At 39.4% G+C, this 22,938-nt stretch overlaps 1 protein-coding gene across 11 annotated transcripts; it reads left to right on the top strand.

The window, feature by feature from the left end:
• The first annotated feature begins 381 nt into the window (after nt 1–381).
• PEX2 (peroxisomal biogenesis factor 2) lies at nt 382–22,200 on the top strand. Of its 11 annotated transcripts, none has more exons than XM_042463696.1 (5): nt 2,043–2,475; nt 8,057–8,253; nt 8,933–9,028; nt 18,636–18,672; nt 21,037–22,200. In XM_042463696.1, the coding sequence occupies exon 5, from the start codon at nt 21,054–21,056 to the stop codon at nt 21,969–21,971; it is 918 nt and encodes a 305-aa protein (XP_042319630.1). In that variant the 5' UTR covers nt 2,043–2,475; nt 8,057–8,253; nt 8,933–9,028; nt 18,636–18,672; nt 21,037–21,053; the 3' UTR covers nt 21,972–22,200. The 11 variants fall into 11 exon arrangements, with proteins under 11 accessions (XP_042319628.1, XP_042319635.1, XP_042319629.1 ...); XM_042463697.1 differs by having other exon boundaries at nt 8,846–9,028; XM_042463694.1 differs by lacking the exons at nt 8,933–9,028; nt 18,636–18,672 and adding an exon at nt 382–583 and having other exon boundaries at nt 2,281–2,475.
• The last annotated feature ends 738 nt before the right edge of the window (nt 22,201–22,938 follow it).

Here is a 22,938-nt window from a genome sequence, read left to right as displayed (position 1 = left end):
TCAAGTCACAATCTCTCAGCCTCAAAGGCAAACCTTGACCAGAAAAAAGCCTCACAATAAATAATAATAATAATAATAATAATAATAAAGAACCCGTGGATGAGGAGAAAAGACTGCAGTCCCTCGTTCCCCAAATATAAATAATATAAAAATATATATTTAAGAACAAAAACAAAAATACGGTTTATTTGTCACTCTATATATTTCTATCTCTGTGGGCAAAACAGCCCGGACGCCGCCGAGAGAGGCTAAGGGAGCCGCTCTAGGAGATTGTCTCGCGTCTCGCTGCTACTTCCGGTTTCTTCTCTCTCTCTCTCTCTCTCTCTCTCTCTCTTCAGGCTCTCTGTGCTTGTGATAGAGAGCGATGACAAAAGAGGGAGAAGTGGGAGGGAGGTGACTGTCGGCCGCTCTAGGCATCGCGGGGGACGAACGAGACGTGACATCCGGGTCACCTGATCGCTTTTTTTTTAACGGGCCCTCCTGCCTCTGCGCCCCTCCCCTTCTGGGTCGCCAGCGGCGGAAGCGCTGGGCCTCGCCGGCAGCCCCTCCCTCCCTCCCTCCCTCGGGGAAGAAGGAGCGGCAGGTCAGTCTGAGAGAAGCAGAGCGAGAGGGACGCAAGGCAGGCAGGCAGGCAGGCAGGCAGGCAGGCAGGCAGGCAGGCAGGCAGGCAGGCAGGCAGGCAGCGGGGAGGACGAGAGGGAAGGAGCAGCTGCCCCCTTCCCCTCCGTCGCAGAAGGAGCTCCATAGGAGCCCCAGGGTTGCGTCTCAAAGACATAGCCGTGTCAGTCTCTAGAACCAGCATGCCTTGCAGCCCCTTTGAGACTAAGGCTGAGAGGGAGAATTCACAGATACAGCCGTGTTAGTCTGTGGGATCAGTATCTAGAGAGAGGTCTTGAGACTCGCTGAAATAGAGTAAGTTGGCAGGATGAGCTTTCCTAGCCTTCAGTCTGCTCCCTCAGATGCTTTTGTTGGGGACATACTAAAACAAATGGCAGCACTTGCCCATAGGGAAGCATTGGGGAGTACTTGCTATGGGCCAGCGTTGTCCAACGATTCTCTGTGGGCAAGTGCTGTCATTGGTTTTAGTATACCCCCATTTGGTGGAGTGGTAAGCCCAGGGACAGACCTCTATATGCCCCTGGCCAGTGAAGGCTATGTAGGCAGATCCTGCAGCCCCTTTGAGACACACTGAAGGAAAGAATTCAAAGACATAGCCATGTTAGTCTGTGGGAGCAGTATCTGGAGAGATCTTGCATCCCCTTTGAGACTTGACTGAAATACAGAAGTTTGGCAGCATGAGCTTTCCTAGACTTCAGTCTACTTCCTCAGATGCTTTTTACCTCAAAGGTGCCACAAGAACTCTCTAGATACTCAAAGGAGTTGGCAGCATCAGGTTTCCTAGACCAAAACCTACTCCCTCAATTGCATCTGGTGGAGTGGAAACCATATATGTATGCCATTGGTATGTGAGGATGTCAGTTCAAATTCAGAACCCTTTGTGTATGGAAATGAAGTAGCTAGCCCAGTTTTAGGTAGTCTGTAGGGGGTTCTCCACATGCAGGCCTTTAGGAATGACATCCTCTTGCCCGCATTTGTTGGGAAAGAAGGTGTCTATATCTGGGCACATTTCTTGAAGAGGCTGATGGATTTCCACTCCATTGGGAGCTGTACAATCGGTATGTAGCTAGATCTACAAATGACTGGGCTTGCCACTTAATTTCCATACACAAAGGATTTTGAATTCGAATTGACATTATCACACACTAATGGCATCTATCTGTCCCTGGCTTTCCACTCCACCAAAGGCATCTGAGGGAGTAGAGCGAAGTCTATGAAAGCTCATGCTGCCAACTTCTTTCTTTACTTAGTCTCAAAGGGGCTACAAGGTCTCTCTACTCAGGGATGCGTTTGTTGGATGCTTTTCCAAGTCCTTTCCAATTTATGGCTCTGGAGATCAGGGTTCAAATGCCAGATTGGCCATGGATCCTGTAGCCCCTTTGAGACTTGACTGAAAGAGGGTTTGCCATAGTTATCCTCTGAGGCTGAGAGAGTGTGACTTGCCCAAGGTCACCCAGTGGGTTTACATGGCTGAGCTGGGATTTGAACCCTGGTCTTCATAGTCATAGTCCAGTGCTCAAACCACTATGGCATGCTGGCTCCTAAGAAGCTTAGTAGAAGCCCCAAAACCAGGCTTAGCTCAGGGATATGTGATTTTTTTTTAAAGGCGGGGGAAACACCTTCACCTTCCCACCCATCTCTTTCTCTTCTCTTCCTTGACAGGGTGTCTCTGCTTTTGACTTGTCCAAGGGCTCTGTGCTCCCTCAGCCCTTGGTTTGTAAGTGGAGGAGGGCATACCTGTTGAATTTCTTCCTGAAAGGTTGCTGCTGCTGCTGCGTGCCTTCAAGTGATTTCCAATTTAGGGCGACTCTCAAGTTCATCTTGCAAGATTTCCAACAGCACTTTCCTGAAATTCAGGTTCATCATCTATTTTAACCTCTTCATTAGCTGCTCATTAATACCTTGGCATCATGTCAAGAGCTGGCTGTATCTGACAAATTACAGAGCCGAAGGAGGTTCAGATGTCTTTTAGCACATGCCTAAATGACTTTAAGGCACACAACAAGAGTTGTTGCTAACGGCTGCGTCTACACTGCAGGATTCAGGCTGTTTGACACTGCTTTTAACTGCCATGGATGGCTCAGTTCTGTGGAACTCTGGGTTTGTAGTTTTGAGAGATATTTGGCCTGGTGCCACAAGAAACTACAAATCCCAGGATTCCATTGAATGGAACCACGACAGTTAAAGTGGTGTCAAACTGCATGATTCTGCAGTGTGGCAATAGCTGCCTGAGAGAATGTGACTTGCTTAAGGTTACCCAGTGGGTTTCCCTGCTGAAGTAGGGATTCAAACCCTAGTCTTCCAGAGTCATAATCCAGCACTCAAAACAGTGCACCACATTGGTTCTATAAAGGTCAGTGTATAAAGATTGCTGTACAGTGGGCCCTTGCCTTATGCGGGGGATCTGTTCTGGACCCCCCTCCCCCCCGCATAAGGTGAATTCACCTATGCTCAAGCCCCATTCATTTGAATGGGGCTCAGGCACGGCGGCATGCAGGGCACCACGGGCGTGCACCCCATTCATTTGAATGGGACGCGCTGCCCATTGCACGGGCGCACTGTATTATGTTTTAAAGAGCCGGTGTGGTGTAATGATTTGAGCATTGGACTCTGACTCTGGGCACCGGGGGTTGAAGACCTGCTCAGCCATGGAAACCCACTGGGTAACCTTGGGCAAGCCCCACTTTCTCAGCTTCGGTTGGGGGCAGGGAGGCCAAAGGCAAATCCCTTCTGAACAAATCTTGGCAAGAAAAAGCCATGATAGGGTCGCCATACATTGAAAATGACTTGAAGGCACAAAACAACGACAAACTATATTTTAAATTTCGATTCCATCCTTTTCCAAACAGTGCAGGGTGTTTTGATTGGTCCACTTTCCTGCCTGTTTGCCTGCCCTCATCCTCAGCAGTTTTTATTCATTTTAAAAAACAGAATAGCATTGGGAGAAAGAGATGGGGGCTTTCACACAAGGTCACCCAGGAAGAGGTGGTTGAGGTTGAACCAGGATCTCCCCAGTCCTAGTCCCGCAGTAACCAGTACACTTGGCTACCTTTCCCGTTACAGAGTTTTGCTGATGGCTGAGTAAATTAATCTGTTGAGGGTGTGACTTTTTATCTTTGAGAAATATTTATTTATTTAAAATATCTATATAATGCCTTCTGTGCTGCTGAAATGTCCATGTAACATTCAGTCAATTAATAATGCAAAACAGTAACACCAGAATTAAAGTCCTTAACAAGTAAGAATTTCACACCAATAAGCACCAATAGGGCTTTTTATGGAGGCTGTTCCATTGCTAGAGCACAACTGTTGAGAAAGCCCTTGGTTCCCTGACATGAATTAAAGCGTAAACATGTTGATATGGGAGATACAGTACTGTAATTCAGATCCAGAAGCCTCTATATGTGAATGAAAGATGGAGTATGAGAGACTAAAAGTGAAATTTCTAAATAGGCTTGAAGCACTTAAAAAAAACCCACCACAGAATATGAAAAGTTGGCATATGCAAAAAGCCAGAATGAATTAAAGAAATGAAAAACACAGTAAAGAACTGTCATCACCATTTACAGCATATGCTAATAGTAATCTTAATTGTGTATTGTCCCTTATGAGAGCTGTTCCACATGTAAACAAAATGGAAATAAGTTATCTGTATGCTTGTGGCAGCAGTTGTTGAGCAAGGTTTCAGAAGTTTTTTATTTTAAAAAAGTTACAGGAAAAAAGGTATATGTTTCCAAAACAGCTGTATTAAGACTGAAAATGCTCAGGGACAATGAAACACTTTGGGGGTGGGAACACAATACTGGGAGAAAGAATGAACTGGTAAATCCTAAACAAAAGCTCTACAATGTATTAGCTTGTAGGAGATCTGTTTGTTGGGGGTGGCATAGTGTCTAGAAAGATTGCAATATAAAATAGTACCGGGTAGGGATATTACAGGTATTTGGAGTTAACAGGGTTTCATGTTGTGGGCCTAATGTCATACTTGTCAGAAGTACTTATGCTTTGCTTCTGTTGAGAACATTGTTTTAAATTACTTTCCTTTTAGACACATGAAAGCCATTTTGTAATTCCTTCCTTTTGCTTCCTCCCTTTTCTTTTTGTGATGTCTTCCTCTCACAGTATTAGTATTCTAGTACTCTAACCCACTTTCAATCTTGGTATTATTCCTTCAGTATTTCAGAAGTAGCAGATCACTTGTGATCAAAGACTGTTACTAACAATTATGTCACTGATGAATTGCCTATGTAATTAGGGCATTAATGAAAATATTTCAAATATCTACAAACAAAGCCTTTTATTTAAGTTCTTGCCCTGTAGCTATAGGGAAAGGGGAATCTCATGCAGGCAGGCGATCATGTGGGTGCATTCAGCATGGAAGCTAAGCAGGCTGGTAGAAGAGGCTGTTCCTCTGTGTTTCAACAGGGATTTGCTATGGCTCCTCTGGTCACTCACAGTAATTGCTTCCTTTGCATTTCTACTACTTATTGAATATTTTTGATGTTATGCAACCTAAGGATGTTCACAAGGTGCTTGGTGGGCAAACTTCTTATATTCTTGCTCTTCTTAAATGCAGTATGGCTATGGTAGAATCACAGAGTTGGAAGAGACCACAAGGGCCATCCAGTCCAACCCCCTGCCCTGCAGGAAAAAACAATCAAAGCACCCCCCGACAGATGGCCGTCCAGCCTCTGTTTAAAAACCTCCAAAGAAGAAACTTCACCACACTCTGAGGGAGTGTGTTTCACTGTCAAACAGCTCTTACTCTCTTGAAGTTCTTCCTAATGTTGAGCTGCAATCTCTTTTCCTGCAGTTTGAATCCAGCAACAGAAGGCAAGCTTACTCCATCTTCAATATCACATCTCTTCAAATATTTAAACATGGCTATTGTGTCATCTCTTAACCTTCTTCTCTCCAGACTTAACATATCTTGCTCCCTAAGTTGCCCCCCACAGGTCATATCTTCCAGCCCTGTCACCATTTTGGTCACCCTCCCTCTAGTCACCTCCAGCTTGTCAATCTTCTGATTCAAGTGCCTTTCCAGAATTGGACATAGCATTCTAGGTGATGTCTGTCCAACTCAGAATAGAGTGGTTCTGTTACTTCCCTCAATCTAGATACTATCCCCACTGATGCAGCTTAGAATTGTATTGTCTTTTCTAGCTGCTGCATCATACTGCTGACTCAAGTTCTGCTCATGGTCCACTAAGACTCCTAGATCCTTTGTTGTCAAGCCATTTGTCACCCATTCTATGTCTGTGCATTTCATTCTTTTTCTCCCTAAGTGTTCTTTCTGTTGAAAATTTTATTTTGTTAGTTTTGCCTCAACTCTCCAATTGTTAAGATAATTTTGTATTCTGATCCTGTCTTCTGGATTATTGGCTCCCCCTCCTAATTTGGTATCATACAAATTTGATAAACATGCCCTTAGTTTAACCAGGCATTCCTGTACTACCTGTTTATCTATCATTATCTGCTCCATTTTGCCCAGTTTGAACACTGTTTTCCTTTTGGGAGAAGACTGAAGCAATGGTGTTGAGTAGTTCTGCCTTTTCTCTGTCCTATGTTTACATTTCGCCATCTTCTCCATACGGTGGCCTTACTGTTTCCTTGTTGTTCCTTTTGTTACAGAGATAACCAAAAAAGCCCTTAAACTGAAATGGTTAATGTGTCATTAATGGAAAGGAATAAATGGAAAATTCTTGTGGTTGTGAAGAATGCTACAGTGAAACTATTATTGAAGAAAACAAATATATATTCAGTTGGCTTTGACACTGACATTTGGAATTTTGTTTGTCCCACATGCTCTTGAACACTGGGGGGGGGGGGGTTGTCATGTGGCCTTGGTATGTTGCAGGACAGCAGGTCCCAGCAGCCCTACCCAGCATAACCAGTTATGAAGTATGCTGAAAGTAGTCCAACATCTAGAGGGCTGTATTCCTCACCTCTGTTCTACATGAAGCACCAGGGAGAAATCACCCAGAGGTTTATGCTGAAGAGTCATGAGCAACGTGTTGGCACTTTGCTCTGTGTTCTCTAGTCTCTAGCCCCAAAGAAGCATTGGAAAGCCTGAAGGGCTACAGTACAGTACAGTACAGGAAAATCTACAGTTTGGATTGGATGAAATAGGTACACACTGTTGTCTTGAAAACCTTATTTAGATAGAAGATTTTCCATCTACACACACACATACATAATGCTCTCCAACTCCACCTGTTGCCAATTCTGTTTCCCAATCCCTTTTCAAAAAACTAGAAACCGAACCCATCTAACTAGACAGTTCCTGGCTGCTTACAATCTTTACTGGAGTTTCCTTCCCTAGTTCAGACCTGTTTACACTACAAGTTTTTCTCTTTCTCCTCTCCCATTGGGTCCAGAACATAAGAGGGACTCAGGTCTCTCCACCTTCCGTTGGCTGGCTGATAGAATGCTGTGGACGTCAGAGCCATTCACGGCTCTCCACTTCCACACCTCCCATTCACTAGCATGAACCATCTCTCCTGAGTTAACCCTTCCTATAACCTAGACCCAAAGATCTTGCAGGGTCATTACAATTGCATATGTTTCTAGTCATACTTGGAGGTGCTGATTTTGATGTTTTTTAAAGCTCATATTATCTGGAGAACTGCCTGCACCTCTATGCATTAGCCCAAGCATAAGGAGGAAAATTAGAGGCCATGACAACTGGTTTTCCAGCAGAAGCTGTTAGATCCATCCCTACTATCTACAAACCAGCCTGTTGTTGTTGGGTTTTTGTTTTTGTTTTTTTGAGTAGAAGAGTAAAAAGAAACAAAGTCCCACATTTTTTGGTCGTGCGTGCGTGCGTGTGTGTGTGTGTTTTAGGTAAGTCCTGCAGACAAGTTTGTTTCTCTACCTTTCTCCCAACATAGGATTCAAACTGGCTTACAACAAAGATAAAAAAGAGTAAAGGTAAAAACCTAATGATAAATAGTTTTTAAAAAGAACAACTAAATAATCATATTAAAACACCACCAATTTTAAAAAGTGTAAAATCATTTTATTTATTTATTTATTTATTTATTTTAAAAGCAAAATAAAAATACAGTACCCCAGCTCCATAAAAATGACTCTTTACAACCAATAAATTATCTATGCCTGTTTAAATAAAAAGATCTGCCAGCATAACCTTTGGAAAGGAACTGCGACCTTGGAGCAATTATGGAGAAGACCATCTCCCGTGTTCTCATTAGACATGCCCGGAACCAAGGATAAGCTCACTCTTGGGGATCATAAGGCTCAGATATATTCATATACGGAGATACATTCTTTAGGTAGACTTAATCTAAGCTCTGCAGGGTTTTATAGGTTGCAAGTGGCACTTTGAATTCTGCGTAGAAATGAACTGGTAGCCCGTGAAGCTTTTTCAAGGAAGGAGTTAAATGTTCCCTTGTTTATGATTCTGTTGTGTTTCTTTCAGATACTGTGTAACCAGAGGATTGAACTGGATGATCCCAAAGTTCTCTTCCAAGTCTGTGATTCTGTTTCAGTCTGTATTTGAATTGAACTTCAGAAACAATTGCTGCTGATTTTTGTTTGTTTTGTTTTGTTTTGTGTTTTAAATCTTGCAATCTTTTGAAGGCTCTGTGTGAGCTCTGGAAAGTGGTTTTTTTAAAGGTAAATCTTTTAAATGAATACAAATGTTTATATTTAAGTAAAGCCACCAAGTAACCTTGTCTCTGGGCTGGCTGCACACAATAATTCAATACAATTCAGATGCACAATACCATAAAATAACAATTTGAGATGTGAAATATAGTAAAAAAAAAATTACAGAGTCAAAGCAAGTAACTAATGTGTAGTAGATAACTGGTTTAGATCACTAACACATACATTGCACCCACGCCTTAGGCGGGCTCACCATACGCGGACTTGAGGTCATGCGTACAGCAAGCCGTAATATGGTGAATGGGGCGCGCACTGTGGGGAAATACCCTATTCAAATGAATGGGGCTTGATTTTACATGGAATTTGCCTTATGTGGGGGGTCCAGAACGGATCCCTCGCGTAAGGTGAGGGTGCACTGTACTTTTAAAGAGCACTGCAGAATTTAAAGTTTCACCTGGCCTCAGAATAACCATAAAGGCACTTGAATATAATTGTACAACACATTACAGTCTTCATTAAATATTTTCCCTTTGCTCCTACACAGTGTATTCTTAATTTATTTGATATAATTCTGTTCTCAAACTCTTGGAAACTCTTCTAGGAATTTTCTAGCTGGTTCTTTGCAAGGATGATGGCTGCTCTTACCACAAGAGCTCATTAAGTCTTATTCTATACTTCTGATTCAAAGACAGGATGCATGAATGAGGAACATCGATTGTGTTAGCCATTTAAGGTGCAATCCTATACCTACTTACCTGGGAGGAACCTTCAGTTGAACTTGCCGGTGGGTAGACATGTGTAGGATTTTGTTGTTAAAATTTTAGCTCTTGGTGTCTACAAAAGAGGTTAGGGTTTTCTAATCTTAAACAAAATATAGCCATACCAAAATGTTTGTGTGTTGGGCTGTTCTTACAAACACAGGCAATGCTTGACTATGGAGGGTTACAGACCGCCAAAAAATACGTAGTGACTACGTATTAGGGTTAGGAAGGTGCGGTGCTTCCGCACCCCCCCCAACCCTAATATGTAGTCACTATGTATTTTTCGGCGGCGGCCGTTCCAGACGGCCACCGCCATGTTTACGTCTTGGACGCATAGCGTCCAGATGTGTCGCGACGCCTATGATGTTGCGAGTGCGCCAGCGGCGCCTCACGGCATCATAGCTGCGCCACGGAAAGAAGCTCCATTTTGGAGCTTCTTTTTTGCTCCGTAACGGAGCCGCGCTGTTTGGCTGCAGCGGATCCCTCACGAAGCAAACTGAGGTGGCGGCAGATCGCCGCAAAGCGGCGGTTTATAATCCGCCAATGTCTCAGGATATGCTCCAAAACTGGATTGAACAGTTTATGGTCATTTGAGTGGCTTTCATTTCTTTCCAGTAAACAATCCAGGTTATTTGTTAATCTTGTGAAATAATTCAAATTAATTTTGCCTAAAGTAAAATCAAAGTGAAAGTAGAGGATCTTGTTCAGGAAGATGAAAACAAACAAATATTTTTCCTCCTCAGTTGGGATTCTATATATCTACTTTTTTGCTAATATACATAAGTCTGAAGAGATTGCCTTTGTTGACTTTACCTCTTTTCCAGATCTCATTTACAGTCTGAATGTACTATGCATGCAATATAATGCAGACAATATAGTGAAAACAAGGTGGTGAATGCCTCCACTCATTATATCGAATACAATTTTGCATAAGTGAGGTGATACATTGTATGAGCTCAACTGCCCATTGCATTTCACTTTTAAAAAGGAATTGTAAAAGCCAAAGAACCAGTCTTCATATTATATGTGTGTTACACACCCTTCTTGTTCATTTCTCATAAGGAATATCTCAGACCTCTTAAATGTAGTAACATATGCGAGAAAGGAAATATCAGTTTGAAATCACATATTCAAAGCATGCCCACTGCACAGTTCTCAGACTTGATCCAAGTAAAATTGCTATAAGGAAATTAATGCTACATTAGCAGGCACATTTTAATTTCCGTTCAAAGCCCTTGGTACCTCCCTCAAATTATTTCCTTAAGATAAAGATTTGAGCGAGCTAAAAAGTGCCTAGTATAAGCCCCTCATAAGCCCTGTTATCCTTATTAAAAATGAGGGAGGGCAGAATCCTATCATATCATTGTTACATTTTGTCAGTCATACAAATTAAAACATTTTATGCAGATCTCTAATTGTTATGACATGTTGCTATGTTCAGCAACTTTTTTTCTAAAATTATTTTCATTTTCTTGAGCAGCAGTATAGGAATATGGTCTGTTTATGTGGAACGTGTAAATACTGGAGATGAGGTTTTGGTAGCTAGTAAAGTTCAAGGGAATTGCAGAATCAAGAGCATTACAGCGCGCCAGCTCCTTACGGGGGGCGCCGTACGCAGCTTCCAGAATGGATCCCCCACGTAAGGCGAGGTTCCACTGTACTGATATTCAGTGAACTTTTGTTAAATGTTTCCAAATATTAACAGTTATACATTTGAACACAGTTCTTCATCACTGAAGTCTTAGTTCACATGGAGCTCTCTGTGCAGATGGGATTCCAGGATTAGCTTTGCTTTGTTTAATAAATATTTCTCCTTTCTGCTGCCTTTATACTTTCCTCTATATGGACAAATGTCTCTGGTAGTTCAATGAAACCTAAAACTAAAATTTGAGTAAAATTGCTAATTTGGGGAATCTAGTTTACAAAGCCTAAGGGCAGCAGCAGAAGTCTTAGGCTTAGGGAATTGCTGTGCATCTCAGAAATCCTGGTTGGTTTAAAAAAAACCTGTAAGTAATGTTGGAAGAAGAGGAAGTTTGTCTTTAGTGTGTGAATTGACATTATTATTATTATTATTATTATTATTATTATTATTAATATCCTGCCTCTCTGTGCAACACAACCTGGGCAGCTTACATGTTAAAATATACAATCTCGTATCCCAATAACCCCTCAAAAAATACAATTAAGCAGTTTACAGATTAAAACATACCTTCAAATAATAAACAAATCAACAATGGCTATAGCAGAAATCAGGGAATAGCAGTTTCAACTTATTTGGTGGCCAGTTATGTATTCAGGAAAGGCCTGCTGGAAGAGAGCCATCTTAACAGCTTTTTTGAGGTGGTAATGTGACAGATCTCATCCTGCAGGGTATTCCATAATCTGGGAGTGGTTGCCAAAAAGGTTTATAAATTGTGGCCAAACAGAGGGGCCAAAAGGTTTTAGCGTTTGGCCACCCATCTCCATCATTCTCAGCTGAAGCCAGAGCTCAATAACTCAGCTTGAAAGTGTTTGTGCATACAAACAAGGGGAGAAGACTGAAAGGGGCTAATGTATTCATGTACTTGAGCCCATCATGCCTTTCAAGCTTAGCTGATGAGCATTCCTGTTGTAGAAACTTGCCAGTAGTGGCCCATATACCTGTTTCCCTTGTGTCGGTTTCCATAATAGCTGGCCCACACTCCAGTCCAGCCCTGTTCCCAGTTGCCTACATGACGTCACAAGGGCCCACCTCTTCATCTTAGTTTTTGGGCCTGAATTCGCAGGGAATTAAATCTTGCTAACTTGACAGACAGTCTTAGTAAGAAACTAGAAGCCCTATCCAATAGAAGTGCTGATTTGCCACAGATGTTTGGTATGTATGGTTGTGTGCCTTAAAATAATTTCTGACGTATGGTGACCCTATCATGGGGTTTTCAGGAGCTGGGAGTGTGTGACTTGTCCAAGGGCCAAAGTCACCCTGTAAGCTTCCATGGTCAAGCAGGGAATGTATGTATGTGTACAAAATGCTATTTCTGATTTTCCTCTTTCACAAAAGTTGTGAAAGTTTGTGGGTTTTCTCATCAGAAACCTTTGACCTAACCCTTAATACACTAAGGCCCCAAACAGAGGGGCCAAAAGGTGTGGCTTCCGGCCACTTTGGGGGCATGACATGCAGATGACACACACCCTTGACATGGCTGGAAGCCACTCTGAGGCCACTGACAAAAGGAGTGGCGAAAATCTGCTCCTTGCTGGTGGTCCGTTTGGGACCTCAGAGTGGGCTGTCTGGTTGCTGCAGTCCAAGGCCGATTGCGGGATGATCATGGCTGGAGCAGCTAGAGGCCGCTCCAAGCTGCTGGTCTGCTTCGGCCCACTGTTATGCTTTTCTTGGAATGTTTATTGAGGTGTGTATTAATAATACACAGTGCACCTTGAGACTACGAATTAGGTATGCCTCTGCTGCTACTTCAGCATCCATTAAAACAGCTCCTTAACAATCCATTTAGGGGCTTCTTGTAACGTAGTAGAAGTGCTTTCTGATATATATTTTTAACTTTTATCAACTGTTGTTTTGTAAATTAAGAGAAATGTCTTAGATTTTTAAAACATCATTTGTAGTTTGGATTGCTGTAAATCAGTTTTTTTTTTAAAAAAATACAGTAATTTCTGAGAAAGGTTTGATGTTACTGTTGAAATGTTTAAACAAAGCCTTTTCATTACCTTGGAATATAATCCAAAATCATTGGTTGTCTATCCCCACATACAGTTTGCCCTGCACATGTCTTTCTGCATTAGAGGGCTTTTGGGGGGTAGAGGTTGGTAGCTTTGGAATTAATGGATTACTTTTGGTTCAATGTACATTGTAAACACACTGAACAAATTCATATACCTTATTTTCCGGCGTATAAGATGACTGGGCATATAAGATGACCCCCCAACTTTTCCAGTTAAAATACAGAGTTTGGGATGTAGTCACCGTACAAGACTACCCCTCTTCCAATGCACACCAAATAAAAATTAAAAAAACATGAGATTTCATTTCAATATGATAATTTAAATTCAAATGCTTATGACATGCAGGTCCATAGCAGGAAACCTTGTTGTACAGTCGGCCCTTGCCTTACGTGGGGGATCCGTTCTGGACACACACCCGCTTAAGGCGAATTTCGCCTATGCTCAAGCCCCATTAGAAATGGGAAGCGCCGCCCCACGCGCTCCCTGTGGCTTAAGCACGTACACTCAAGACCACATAATATATGTTATACACGGGTGCACTGTATACAAAGCCTGCTTGGATTGGTCAGCTATCCCTGCCTGCCCAGTGCTTCCTGTCTCCAAGACTATCAGAGCAGTAACTGCTTTCATACGATCACCGTATATGGTGCAGATGCAGCCGTGGCCGCGGCCGTTTTTGAGTTCCCCCCACCATATGCGGCAACCGCAGATTCTCCAGTCCAGCTCAGAAGTTTCAGCACCTGCCCTATAATATGACACCCGGCGTATAAGATGACCCCCAACTTTTGAGAAGATTTTCCTGGGTTAAAAAGTAGTATTATATGCCAGAAAATACAGTACTTGAAGATAAAGCCACAGTTCCATTACAGATTTGGCTCTGTATGGATCAAGGGCTGAAGCAACAGTCTTCTGTGTGGTGTTCCAGTCATAAGCCTCACTGAATACCTGGGAGGCTTATAATGTAAGATTGCACTATAAATATCCAAACCATTCAGAAATTGAGCTTACTATTACTGGTTAAAATGGTGTTTTGTCAATGTAGTGAGCATGCTTAAATCCAACTGCTAGTTTCAACTAGACTAGACCCATTGAAACAGTGGGTTATACACAAGAACTGACTTAGTATTACACGATTGATTTATTATGTCTGCTTTAGTTTGGACAGGCTATTTAAGTTAGACATAAATGTCCATGCTGTTTGGATTATTATCATAAATATTTATAGTTATGGAAAACTATGAATATAGCACATGATTTATCGTCTTGTATTTGTAATGGTAACATCTTGGAAGGACATTACTATTTTATTCACTTTAAATAGAAAAACAAGGTTTAATTAAGTATATTTAAAAGCAGTCCTAAGTTGAGGTATAAAAGGGCAACACTATTGAATGTACATATTGAATTCATATTTAATTTTCATAATTTGTACTTAATATAAATGATTTTTAGCCTCATCAATGATTTTTAATTGATGGGAAGCAGAAATCTACTTGATGTGACTGCCAGACAGTGAAACAAAAATCATGAGAGAGAAAGTTAAGAAAAGTGTAAAATAAAAATACGCTTAACACTTTATATTCCTAGGATTCTTTTTAAAACAATCAGTATTTATTCATTTCTTAAACAGACATAACATACTAATTGTACTTGGCAATAAGAGCAAAGAAATTATCTTTAGAGTGAATTCTAATGTTCAGTATTAGTTGAACATTTGGTATCTCGGCTACATTGTTAAACCTTCTAAGAACAAAACAAACATGTCATTTGGTAAAGCTGAGCCAAAAGCCATGTTTCATAGAGAACTATTCAGTCTGGACTGCTTCTACATTAAGCCAAAAACAACAACAGCAACAAAAAAGCCAAGAAAACAAAAATACCCTTTATGCGTGAGTCAAGTCAGTCTTGTTTTTGTTCAGTCTTTGAAATGAGGATTACAAGACACATTTGTAAAAATGGGTTTAATATCTATTGTGAAATTCAGTAGGTTCACTCTAACTGCAAAGATTGGCAGTTGCAGATGTGTTCATACAGTATTATTATTATTATTTTATTATTATTTTTATTCACTTATATCCTGCCTTTCTCCCACTACAGGGACTCAAGGCGGCAAAAAGCAAATTTAAAACAATACAATATATCAACAAATACATGTAAGAAAATAGTTGAATCGTGACTCCAACACAAATTTCTTTTAAAGGGCTATGAATACCACCAGTTAAAATGTAAGAAGGCAGCACATATTAGTAATACATCTTAAAATATTTTAAAATTTATTTAAAAAATGAGGAAAAGACTTTACACTCTTTCCTTTAAAAATCAAATTCAGTGATCACACGTAAAAGTATTACTTGTTCCCAGCAGTAAAGTACACTAATATGCGCATTATTTTCTGAATGGAAACAACTTCTAATTTATGTTTAGATAAATTGACTACTTCTAGAAGATTTTGATTTGTATTCATGCATGACCCTTTATCTCGAGGTGGGTAAAGTCAGCCTGACTTAAGAAAACGTTTGTGGAGATTTCAGTGGGTTCAAAATGTTGCAGCCAGAATCTTGATCAGAGCTGTTAGCTCTGGCACATGTTCCTTTTTGTAACCCTTTAATTAACTCATAGGCATGTAAAAGTCCACATCTCTTCATGTGCTCGGATTTTTAAATCTTGAGAGAAGGCCTCTCTGTCAATATTGCCAGCATCACACAAATGGTGAGGACATGAGAGAGGAGCTCCTTGGTGGCTGTTCCTAGCCTGTGGAATTCCTTTCTAAAGGATGTTAGGATATTCCCTATCCCTGTTGTCCTTCTGCCATTAGTAAAAGACTTTTTTTATTCAGGTTGGCTTTGGACAGTTGACTGGCTTCTTCGAAAGGAATTTTTAATGGTGGGTTATGGTATGTCTTTAGAGTGTCTTAACTGACTTCTTGTTAGAAGTCCAAAGGGTAGTACCTGACTGGAGTAAAACAACCTGGTTTCCTTTGGTCCCACCTACCAGTCAGTGATTTCAAACTCATTGACTGGTGGTTTTCCACTTCTTCCTGAAGCCTGTGCCAGCCACATGGGAAGGAAGCAGCCTGGCACCATTGCCATTTTGTGCCACTTTGGTCTGTCCTGTGGTTCTCCAAGTTAGAATACTTAGCAAAAACAAAAAGGTACCTAATTCTCAGCTGCTGTTAGAACTTTTTTTGTTACAATTCTGGAATGTTCCCCAAACCACAGTTCATTCTTTGCATTTTAACTATGGATGTGGCCGCTAATAATGTCCACTGTGGTATGAATTTAGAATTGAACCTTGACTGACCATTTGTGATCTAACAAGCAGGCACTTTTCAAAGGCAAGAAGTTTTGTTATATATATGGAAGTTGTCTTCTACTAACCAATCTAGTCTCCTATATAAAGATAATATTTTTCATGCTTAGGCATCTCCCTTATGCTACCAAAGCATATTTATCTTTTTAAAAAAAAAAACTGGTGAAAAGCCTTTATATAGAAGAATAAACATTTAACTAAAAAATTATGTGAACATAGGAGAATGAGTAGATTAATACATATCATGTGATTTCTTTTTCCATCCCCTTTTTCCAGATTTAGATACAGTAGTTATATGTTCTGAAGTCTTCTTTTCTGCTTATAAAATAACTTTATTTAAATGCCTGACATGGGTAGCATGAAAATAATCAGTTAATATTTTCAGGGATTCAAACATGGGAAGTTGTATAAATGTTAAGTATTATTAGCTATGCCGAGTGGTTAGAGAACCTAAGTCTATATTATTCTTTCAAATGATAGTAGGCACTTAATTGAACAGTATAGAAATTCAAACTGTAATATGAAATTAATCTTTTCTAAGGTTATTTAAGCTAATGGCATGGTAATGACAAACTAATTTTACAGTGACTAAGAGATAATACACTCAAGGCTTCCAGTGAGGCTTTTGTTGAGGTAACGTACCTATCTTTGATGAGACTGGAGGTATAAAAATACATTGTAAAGTACAGGTCTCTAAGGAGATTCTCTATTGTGGGTTGGGTTGAAAACCCATAGCTCAGAGGCAGCCTGCAGACAGCTAATATGGTGCCATTTTAAAAAAATGTTATGTATCTCTTTTGTCTGTAGCTTTGATAATGATGTTCTTACCTTACAGTTGAATTTAATGGAACTCTTTTCTTTAAGCACTCCTTGAATTCCATGGAAAAACATTCAAGGACTGGATACAGATGATTTAAAGAAAAACAAAGCAAATCCCTACTGTCATCACAGAGGGAATTACTCCAAGGAATAATCACTTCTATAAATAATGTTTATTAATTATATTTATATTCCCTGTAGTTCATGATGGAACTCTAGGCACACAGAATTCCTCGGTGAACTCTCTTACAGGCACTAGACCTCCTTATCTTTAGAAAGGCTGTCGCATCATTGGCTTTCATTCAGATCATGTCATAGAACCAGAAACTAGTTGTTTTCTGTATCTCTTTTTTTCTAGCTTTTTTTTAAGCTTGATTACTTTGTTTAGTTAATTCCACAGTCTTTAACAATTCAGAGATTTTGCCTTGCTTCACAAAAGTGCAACTCTTGCGGCTTGCTCCATACAGTGCAATTTTGCTTCATAGCAAAGTTCATTGTCCCAAGTCTATGTAGAACACATCTGCTTGTAAAATTAATATGTCTGAACTCCCAGTTGTATTTTTTATCCAAAACACACTGCAGGAATAATCCATTTTGAGACTGGCTCATTGCTTGGGAATCCTGGGAATTGTAGTTTTCAGAGTTTTCAGAGATCAACATGGTCTACTGTGTAGGTAGACCTGACATAGGAATAGGTTGTGATGTTAACCTGAACTTTTATTCCTTACCCTTCCAAATGTGGTGATCAGATTGTACAAATGTTGATGCAAGATGGTGTAACTGACAAGACATGGCATTGATTGGCATCTGGAAACATATTTTATTCTGTGATTAGTACCTGACTGATTGTTGGCTGCTTTTTGCAATCCTGTCTCATTGATGTAAATGGCTTTGGGAAGTAAGACACTTGGATAATAAGAACTTTGAATCAATTGGAATGTTATTTACAGAGAGATTCACTAATAAGATGCTGCATGCACTGTGAATGCAATTAAGGGATTTCAGTAGTCAAACTTCCTATAATAGGGGTTTAGACCATTATTTTCTTTTTTGCTTAAGCTTTGGATATTGAAGATATGCAAGGCCAGTCTACATAAGCATCAGAATGTGTGACCCTCCATTATGAAAATGCTGTTTGTTTTCTGCTAATTATGCTTTTAAAAAGTGGGAGTGAGGTGGCAGTGACATTGGATTGGCATAAATTAGTTTATTACAGCAGAATAACTAAGGGTGGAAATGACACCCAAGAGATTAGTTGAATGCATATATTTCTGCTGCCAAAGTTTACAGGCCTGTAAATTTAAATGTAGAATTTTTGTAGGCAGAATGCATTGACAGATATGCCTAATGGTAATACATCTACTTCTGAGCCTCAGAACAGGTCAATAATAATGCTTATATTGATAGCAGCAATGTAGGAGATGTTATTTGGTATTAAAGCTAAAATCCATGTTATCCCCTTAATCATAATTACATTAATATTGACAGGTCCTTGACAATACCCACTTTACTATTGATAGATTTCTGTCAATAATGCATTTCTAAATAAAATATATTCATTCATAATTTGTACAATAGTCAGTAAGCAATGCTAAAGTGTATTAGAAGAAACACCTATTGCTAAATAACACCAATTTCATTGGTGATACTGCCATTTGTTTTCTTGCAGTTTGTGTTTTGCAGGCAGGTCTCTTGATTTTACTCAAGTAAAAATAGACAAAATATTAGCATGTTTAAAATAACTTTGAGACATATAAAAACCATTACTTATACTTTATTTTCTAGAAAAAAGCAGTGGGACATTACAGTGAAATAGTTAATGGTAAGAAATATTTCAAATAGATTTAAAATGTGGACCACATTTGCTCTTTATTTATTTTTCCTTAAATATACTAAGATTTTATCCGTAGTCAATATTTTTCTTGTTTTGAAATGTTTATCCATCCATGGATTTTAGAGGGCATTATTTTGTATAATGCAGTGGACTTTTATTTAGAGCGTAGTGTTCTGGGCCTTTTGCAGGATTTCTGCTACTTTTTTGGCATATTCAGTTCATAATGTTGTAACTTTGAGCTAGGATATAGCATAATAAGAACTGGTTTAGTGCCATTTGTAAGAGTGAGAGTTATGGTTCAGAAAGATTCTGATTCAAACCTGACCTCAGGCACAAAATCCCTAGATGGTTTTAAGCAAGCCTTTATCTTCTTTCAGCGTCAGGCCCACAGAAGCAAAGTAGCATTATACAATATTTATACTGTTTCAGTTCTAAGTTTTTGTGCTTTCTTTTCTGTGCCCTAAGTTGCAGTACAATGGATTTTAAAACTTGTTGCATACAGGTACAAGGAGCACTTCTATTATGTACTGCAAGAAATATCTTTTTTTTTTAAAGGGTATGTGTTTTGTGAATCTTAAATTTATTTATAAGGAGTTTCTGTGTGTGTATGTTCCTTCAAGTTGTCTGTCAATTTATGGCAACCACATGAATTTCAGAGTTTTTTAAAGCAAGGAATATTCAGAGTTAGTTTTGCCAGTTCCTTCCTCTGAAATATAGCCTACAGCACTTGGTATTCATTGGCAGTCTTCGATCCATGAGTAGTCTTCCCCAATTTATTAATCTGACAACTTTTTGTATCGTTCCACTTCACCATGTTTCAACTGCCGAGACAGTTTACAGATGAATGATACAAATACAAAAGAGCAATAAAATACTTTAAACAGGCAGATAAAACACATAAGCAAGCTAAAAGACCTAGATAAACAAAAAGGTTTCACCTGGTAGTGTAGAGCCAAGCTAGCTTACTTATGGAGGATGTTTTGTAGGCTGGATCAAAAAGGCTTCAGCAGATACAGTGGACCCTTGGTATCCTGTGTGATTTAGTTTGGTTTTGTTTTGTTTCAGGACCTTCCAGGGATACAAAATCCATGGATGTTCAAGTTCTATTATGCACAGTCAGTATGCAGTAGCACCCTTGAGAATGAGGGCCTGAACAGACAGGCCATCACTGTTTAAATGATGCATACATCCTAAGAGTCCAGAAGCTGCGCCAAAGCCATGCTCCAGTCCTTAAGGACTGGAGCGCAGCTTTGGTGCAGCTTCTGGCCTCTTAAGATGCATGTTTTCAGGCCCTGAATGAAAGAAAGAAGCTGATAGCATGAACTTTCATAGATTTGTTCCAATTCCTTAGAGACACAGGGTGAAGTGGAGAGTCCAGAGACAAACCTGTATATAGGCCATTTGTGTGTGAGAATGTCAATTAAAAGTTTAGATTTCTCTTTGATTTCTTGGATCTTGAGGAAAAGGTCTTTTGTTCTACTTGCTGTTGTCTCTTCTTTCTCTGCATTGATTGTCACAGTAGTTCTCTTTGTCCCTGCATTCAAATCAGTGAACAGTTGTGTTTAGGGTTCTGACCCTAATTCTGTCTCCTTTTACTTTTTCTTCTCATGTGTCCTCAAAATTCTCAATTAGTCTTAATAGTGCTAATCTAATTTTTTAAACGTTATCTTTAAATTCAGCAGAGATGTTCTTCAAGCTGTATTTTGGCACAGTGGTTGGTTTATTGTTATTTAGCTTTACTCTAATTTTTGATATTAGCTGTTTATAGTTACTTTAGATAGGTCCTTCTTCTACCTTCCCCTTCTAATGATTTAAAACATCTGCGTTTAAGTTAAGATTGACAGATTTGTGAGGAACTCACTTCAAGTACCAAACTGATTCTTAGTCAAACAGCTATTGAATCACAAGATCCAGTACAACCTTTTAAAATTTACTTGACAATTAACATTTCAGCTGAGTTGGGTATCATGCAGAAGATTCCTGCCTCCTGCACATTCTACTGTTTCATGCCCAGTTGTAACAGAAACACAACATAGATTAAGGAACCTTGATCTCCAGAGTTGTAGTCCAGTGCTCAAACCACTACAACACACTGGCTCTCCATATCAACATTAGAGGAAGACAATTATGAGTGCCACTATTGTTTAATTCAGTGTATGTGCTGATGGGTAGAGTGCCCAAGGTTCAGATCTCTGCCTACAGGTGATTTTAGAATAAGTCATGTTTTCTCACCTTGGTTTTAATTTGAATAATCCGGCATACCAAATTGTTATCAAGATGAATAGAATAGTTAATTTAAATCTCAAAAAAGTATAATATAAATTATGTTAATAAAATTGTTCTTTGTCACAGAAAACGCCGCACTGACAATGACATCCAGGGATAACAACAGCAAGAAAGTGGCCCCTGTTCTCAGAATAAGTCAGCTTGATACTCTTGAATTAAACAAAGCCCTTGAGCAGTTGGTGTGGTCCCAGTTTACCCGATGTTTTCATGGATTTAAACCTGGACTCTTGGCTCGATTTGAACCTGAGGTGAAAGCATGTCTGTGGCTTTTTTTATGGAGATTCACCATCTATTCCAAGAATGCCACCGTGGGACAAACCATTCTGAACATTCAGTACAAGAATGACTTATCCCAGATGGAGAAATATCAGACACTGAGCAAACAACAGAAATTGTGGTATCTTATTTGCACTGTCGGTGGGAAGTGGCTAGAAGAAAGGTGTTATGATTTATTTAGCCATCGTCCCCTGGAGTCATTCCAGAAGACAAAGTATATTATTAACTTAGTAGTTGGGCTCCTCAAACTTGGTGACTTGCTGAACTTCCTAATTTTTCTTCAGAAAGGAAAGTATGCTACACTCACTGAACGTATTTTGGGAATCAGATCAGTGTTCTGCAAGCCACAAGGGGTTCGTCAAATTGGATTTGAATACATGAACAGGGAATTGTTATGGCATGGGTTTGCTGAATTTTTTATTTTTCTTTTACCACTTATTAATATGCAAAAACTCAAACTCAGGGTTTCTTCTTGGTCTTTACCTATTGCTGGATATACTAAGAATGAAAATAGTTCAGTAATATGTCATAAGGAATGTTCCCAGTGCGGGGAATGGCCTACTATGCCTCACACTATAGGTTGTTCACATGTTTTTTGTTATTATTGTGTCAAAAGTAACTACTTACTTGATATGTATTTTGCCTGTCCTAAATGTGGCACAGAGATGCAAGATCTTCAGCCATTAAAATATAAGATAGAGATGAAAGAGGTATCTAAACAGTAGACTTCAAGAGGTTTTTCCTAAACTCCATAATTTTAAATAACTTGTGAAATCTGTCCCTCTAATTTTTGAATTCAGCTTTGCCTGTAATAATTTTGACCTTTTTCATTGTGTAATATCAGTGGGCGCTACTTTATAAATTGTTTCATGATAAAATGCTCAGCATATCTAAAGAGATTATAATTTTCAAAACATAAGAAACTTTATAAATAAATTAAAAATGAAACTATAATGATTTTGGAATTATTTTATTTATACCTTTATAACAAAAGCCATTAAAAGGCATTCCTTTTTAAGAGGGCTGAAGCCTGTTCACAAATGCAATCACTAAAATGGGTACTCTAATATAATTGAACAATATGGATGCCACACAAAAACAACCCCATGGATTGCAAAAGGAACCTTTGAGACTAACTGCAAGAAAGAAATTGGTAGCATGGTGTTTACATGCATCTGAGAAAGTAGACCTAAGTCTACAAATGCTCATGCTGCCAACTTCTTTCTTTCTTTCAGTTAGTCTCTAAGGTGCTACTAGATCACTTTCCATACTGATTTTCCAGACCAACACAGCTATACCTTTGAATTCTAACCCCATGGATTGTTCTGGCATACATTGTGATAAACTATATGGAGATCGACATCACACTTTTTGTTTCCTATATAATACTACACAGACAGTTGCCTTAGAAGTAACTTAAAAGTAAGTAGCTACCCTATAGTCAATCTGAAAGTTAGGCCTGATATTCTGGATTCCTATTCTATTACTTAAACTTGGCTTAAAAACCACTATGGTGAAATGATCCCTAGGGTCTTCACAGCATGTACATTTGTACACACTTGCACATGGAGCTGTAACAAAATACTGTTCTGGGCTGAAGTTGCACAGGCTGAAATAAAGGAGCTTCATTTTTGCTTGATTTTAGTAAAATCTTTGCACTCAATCTATAGGTAAACAGAGAACTTATGTTAT

The sequence above is a fragment of the Sceloporus undulatus genome, chromosome 4 (genome assembly GCF_019175285.1).
Source record: "Sceloporus undulatus isolate JIND9_A2432 ecotype Alabama chromosome 4, SceUnd_v1.1, whole genome shotgun sequence".
NCBI lineage: Eukaryota > Metazoa > Chordata > Lepidosauria > Squamata > Phrynosomatidae > Sceloporus > Sceloporus undulatus.
This window is presented reverse-complemented; position numbering and strand designations above follow the sequence as displayed.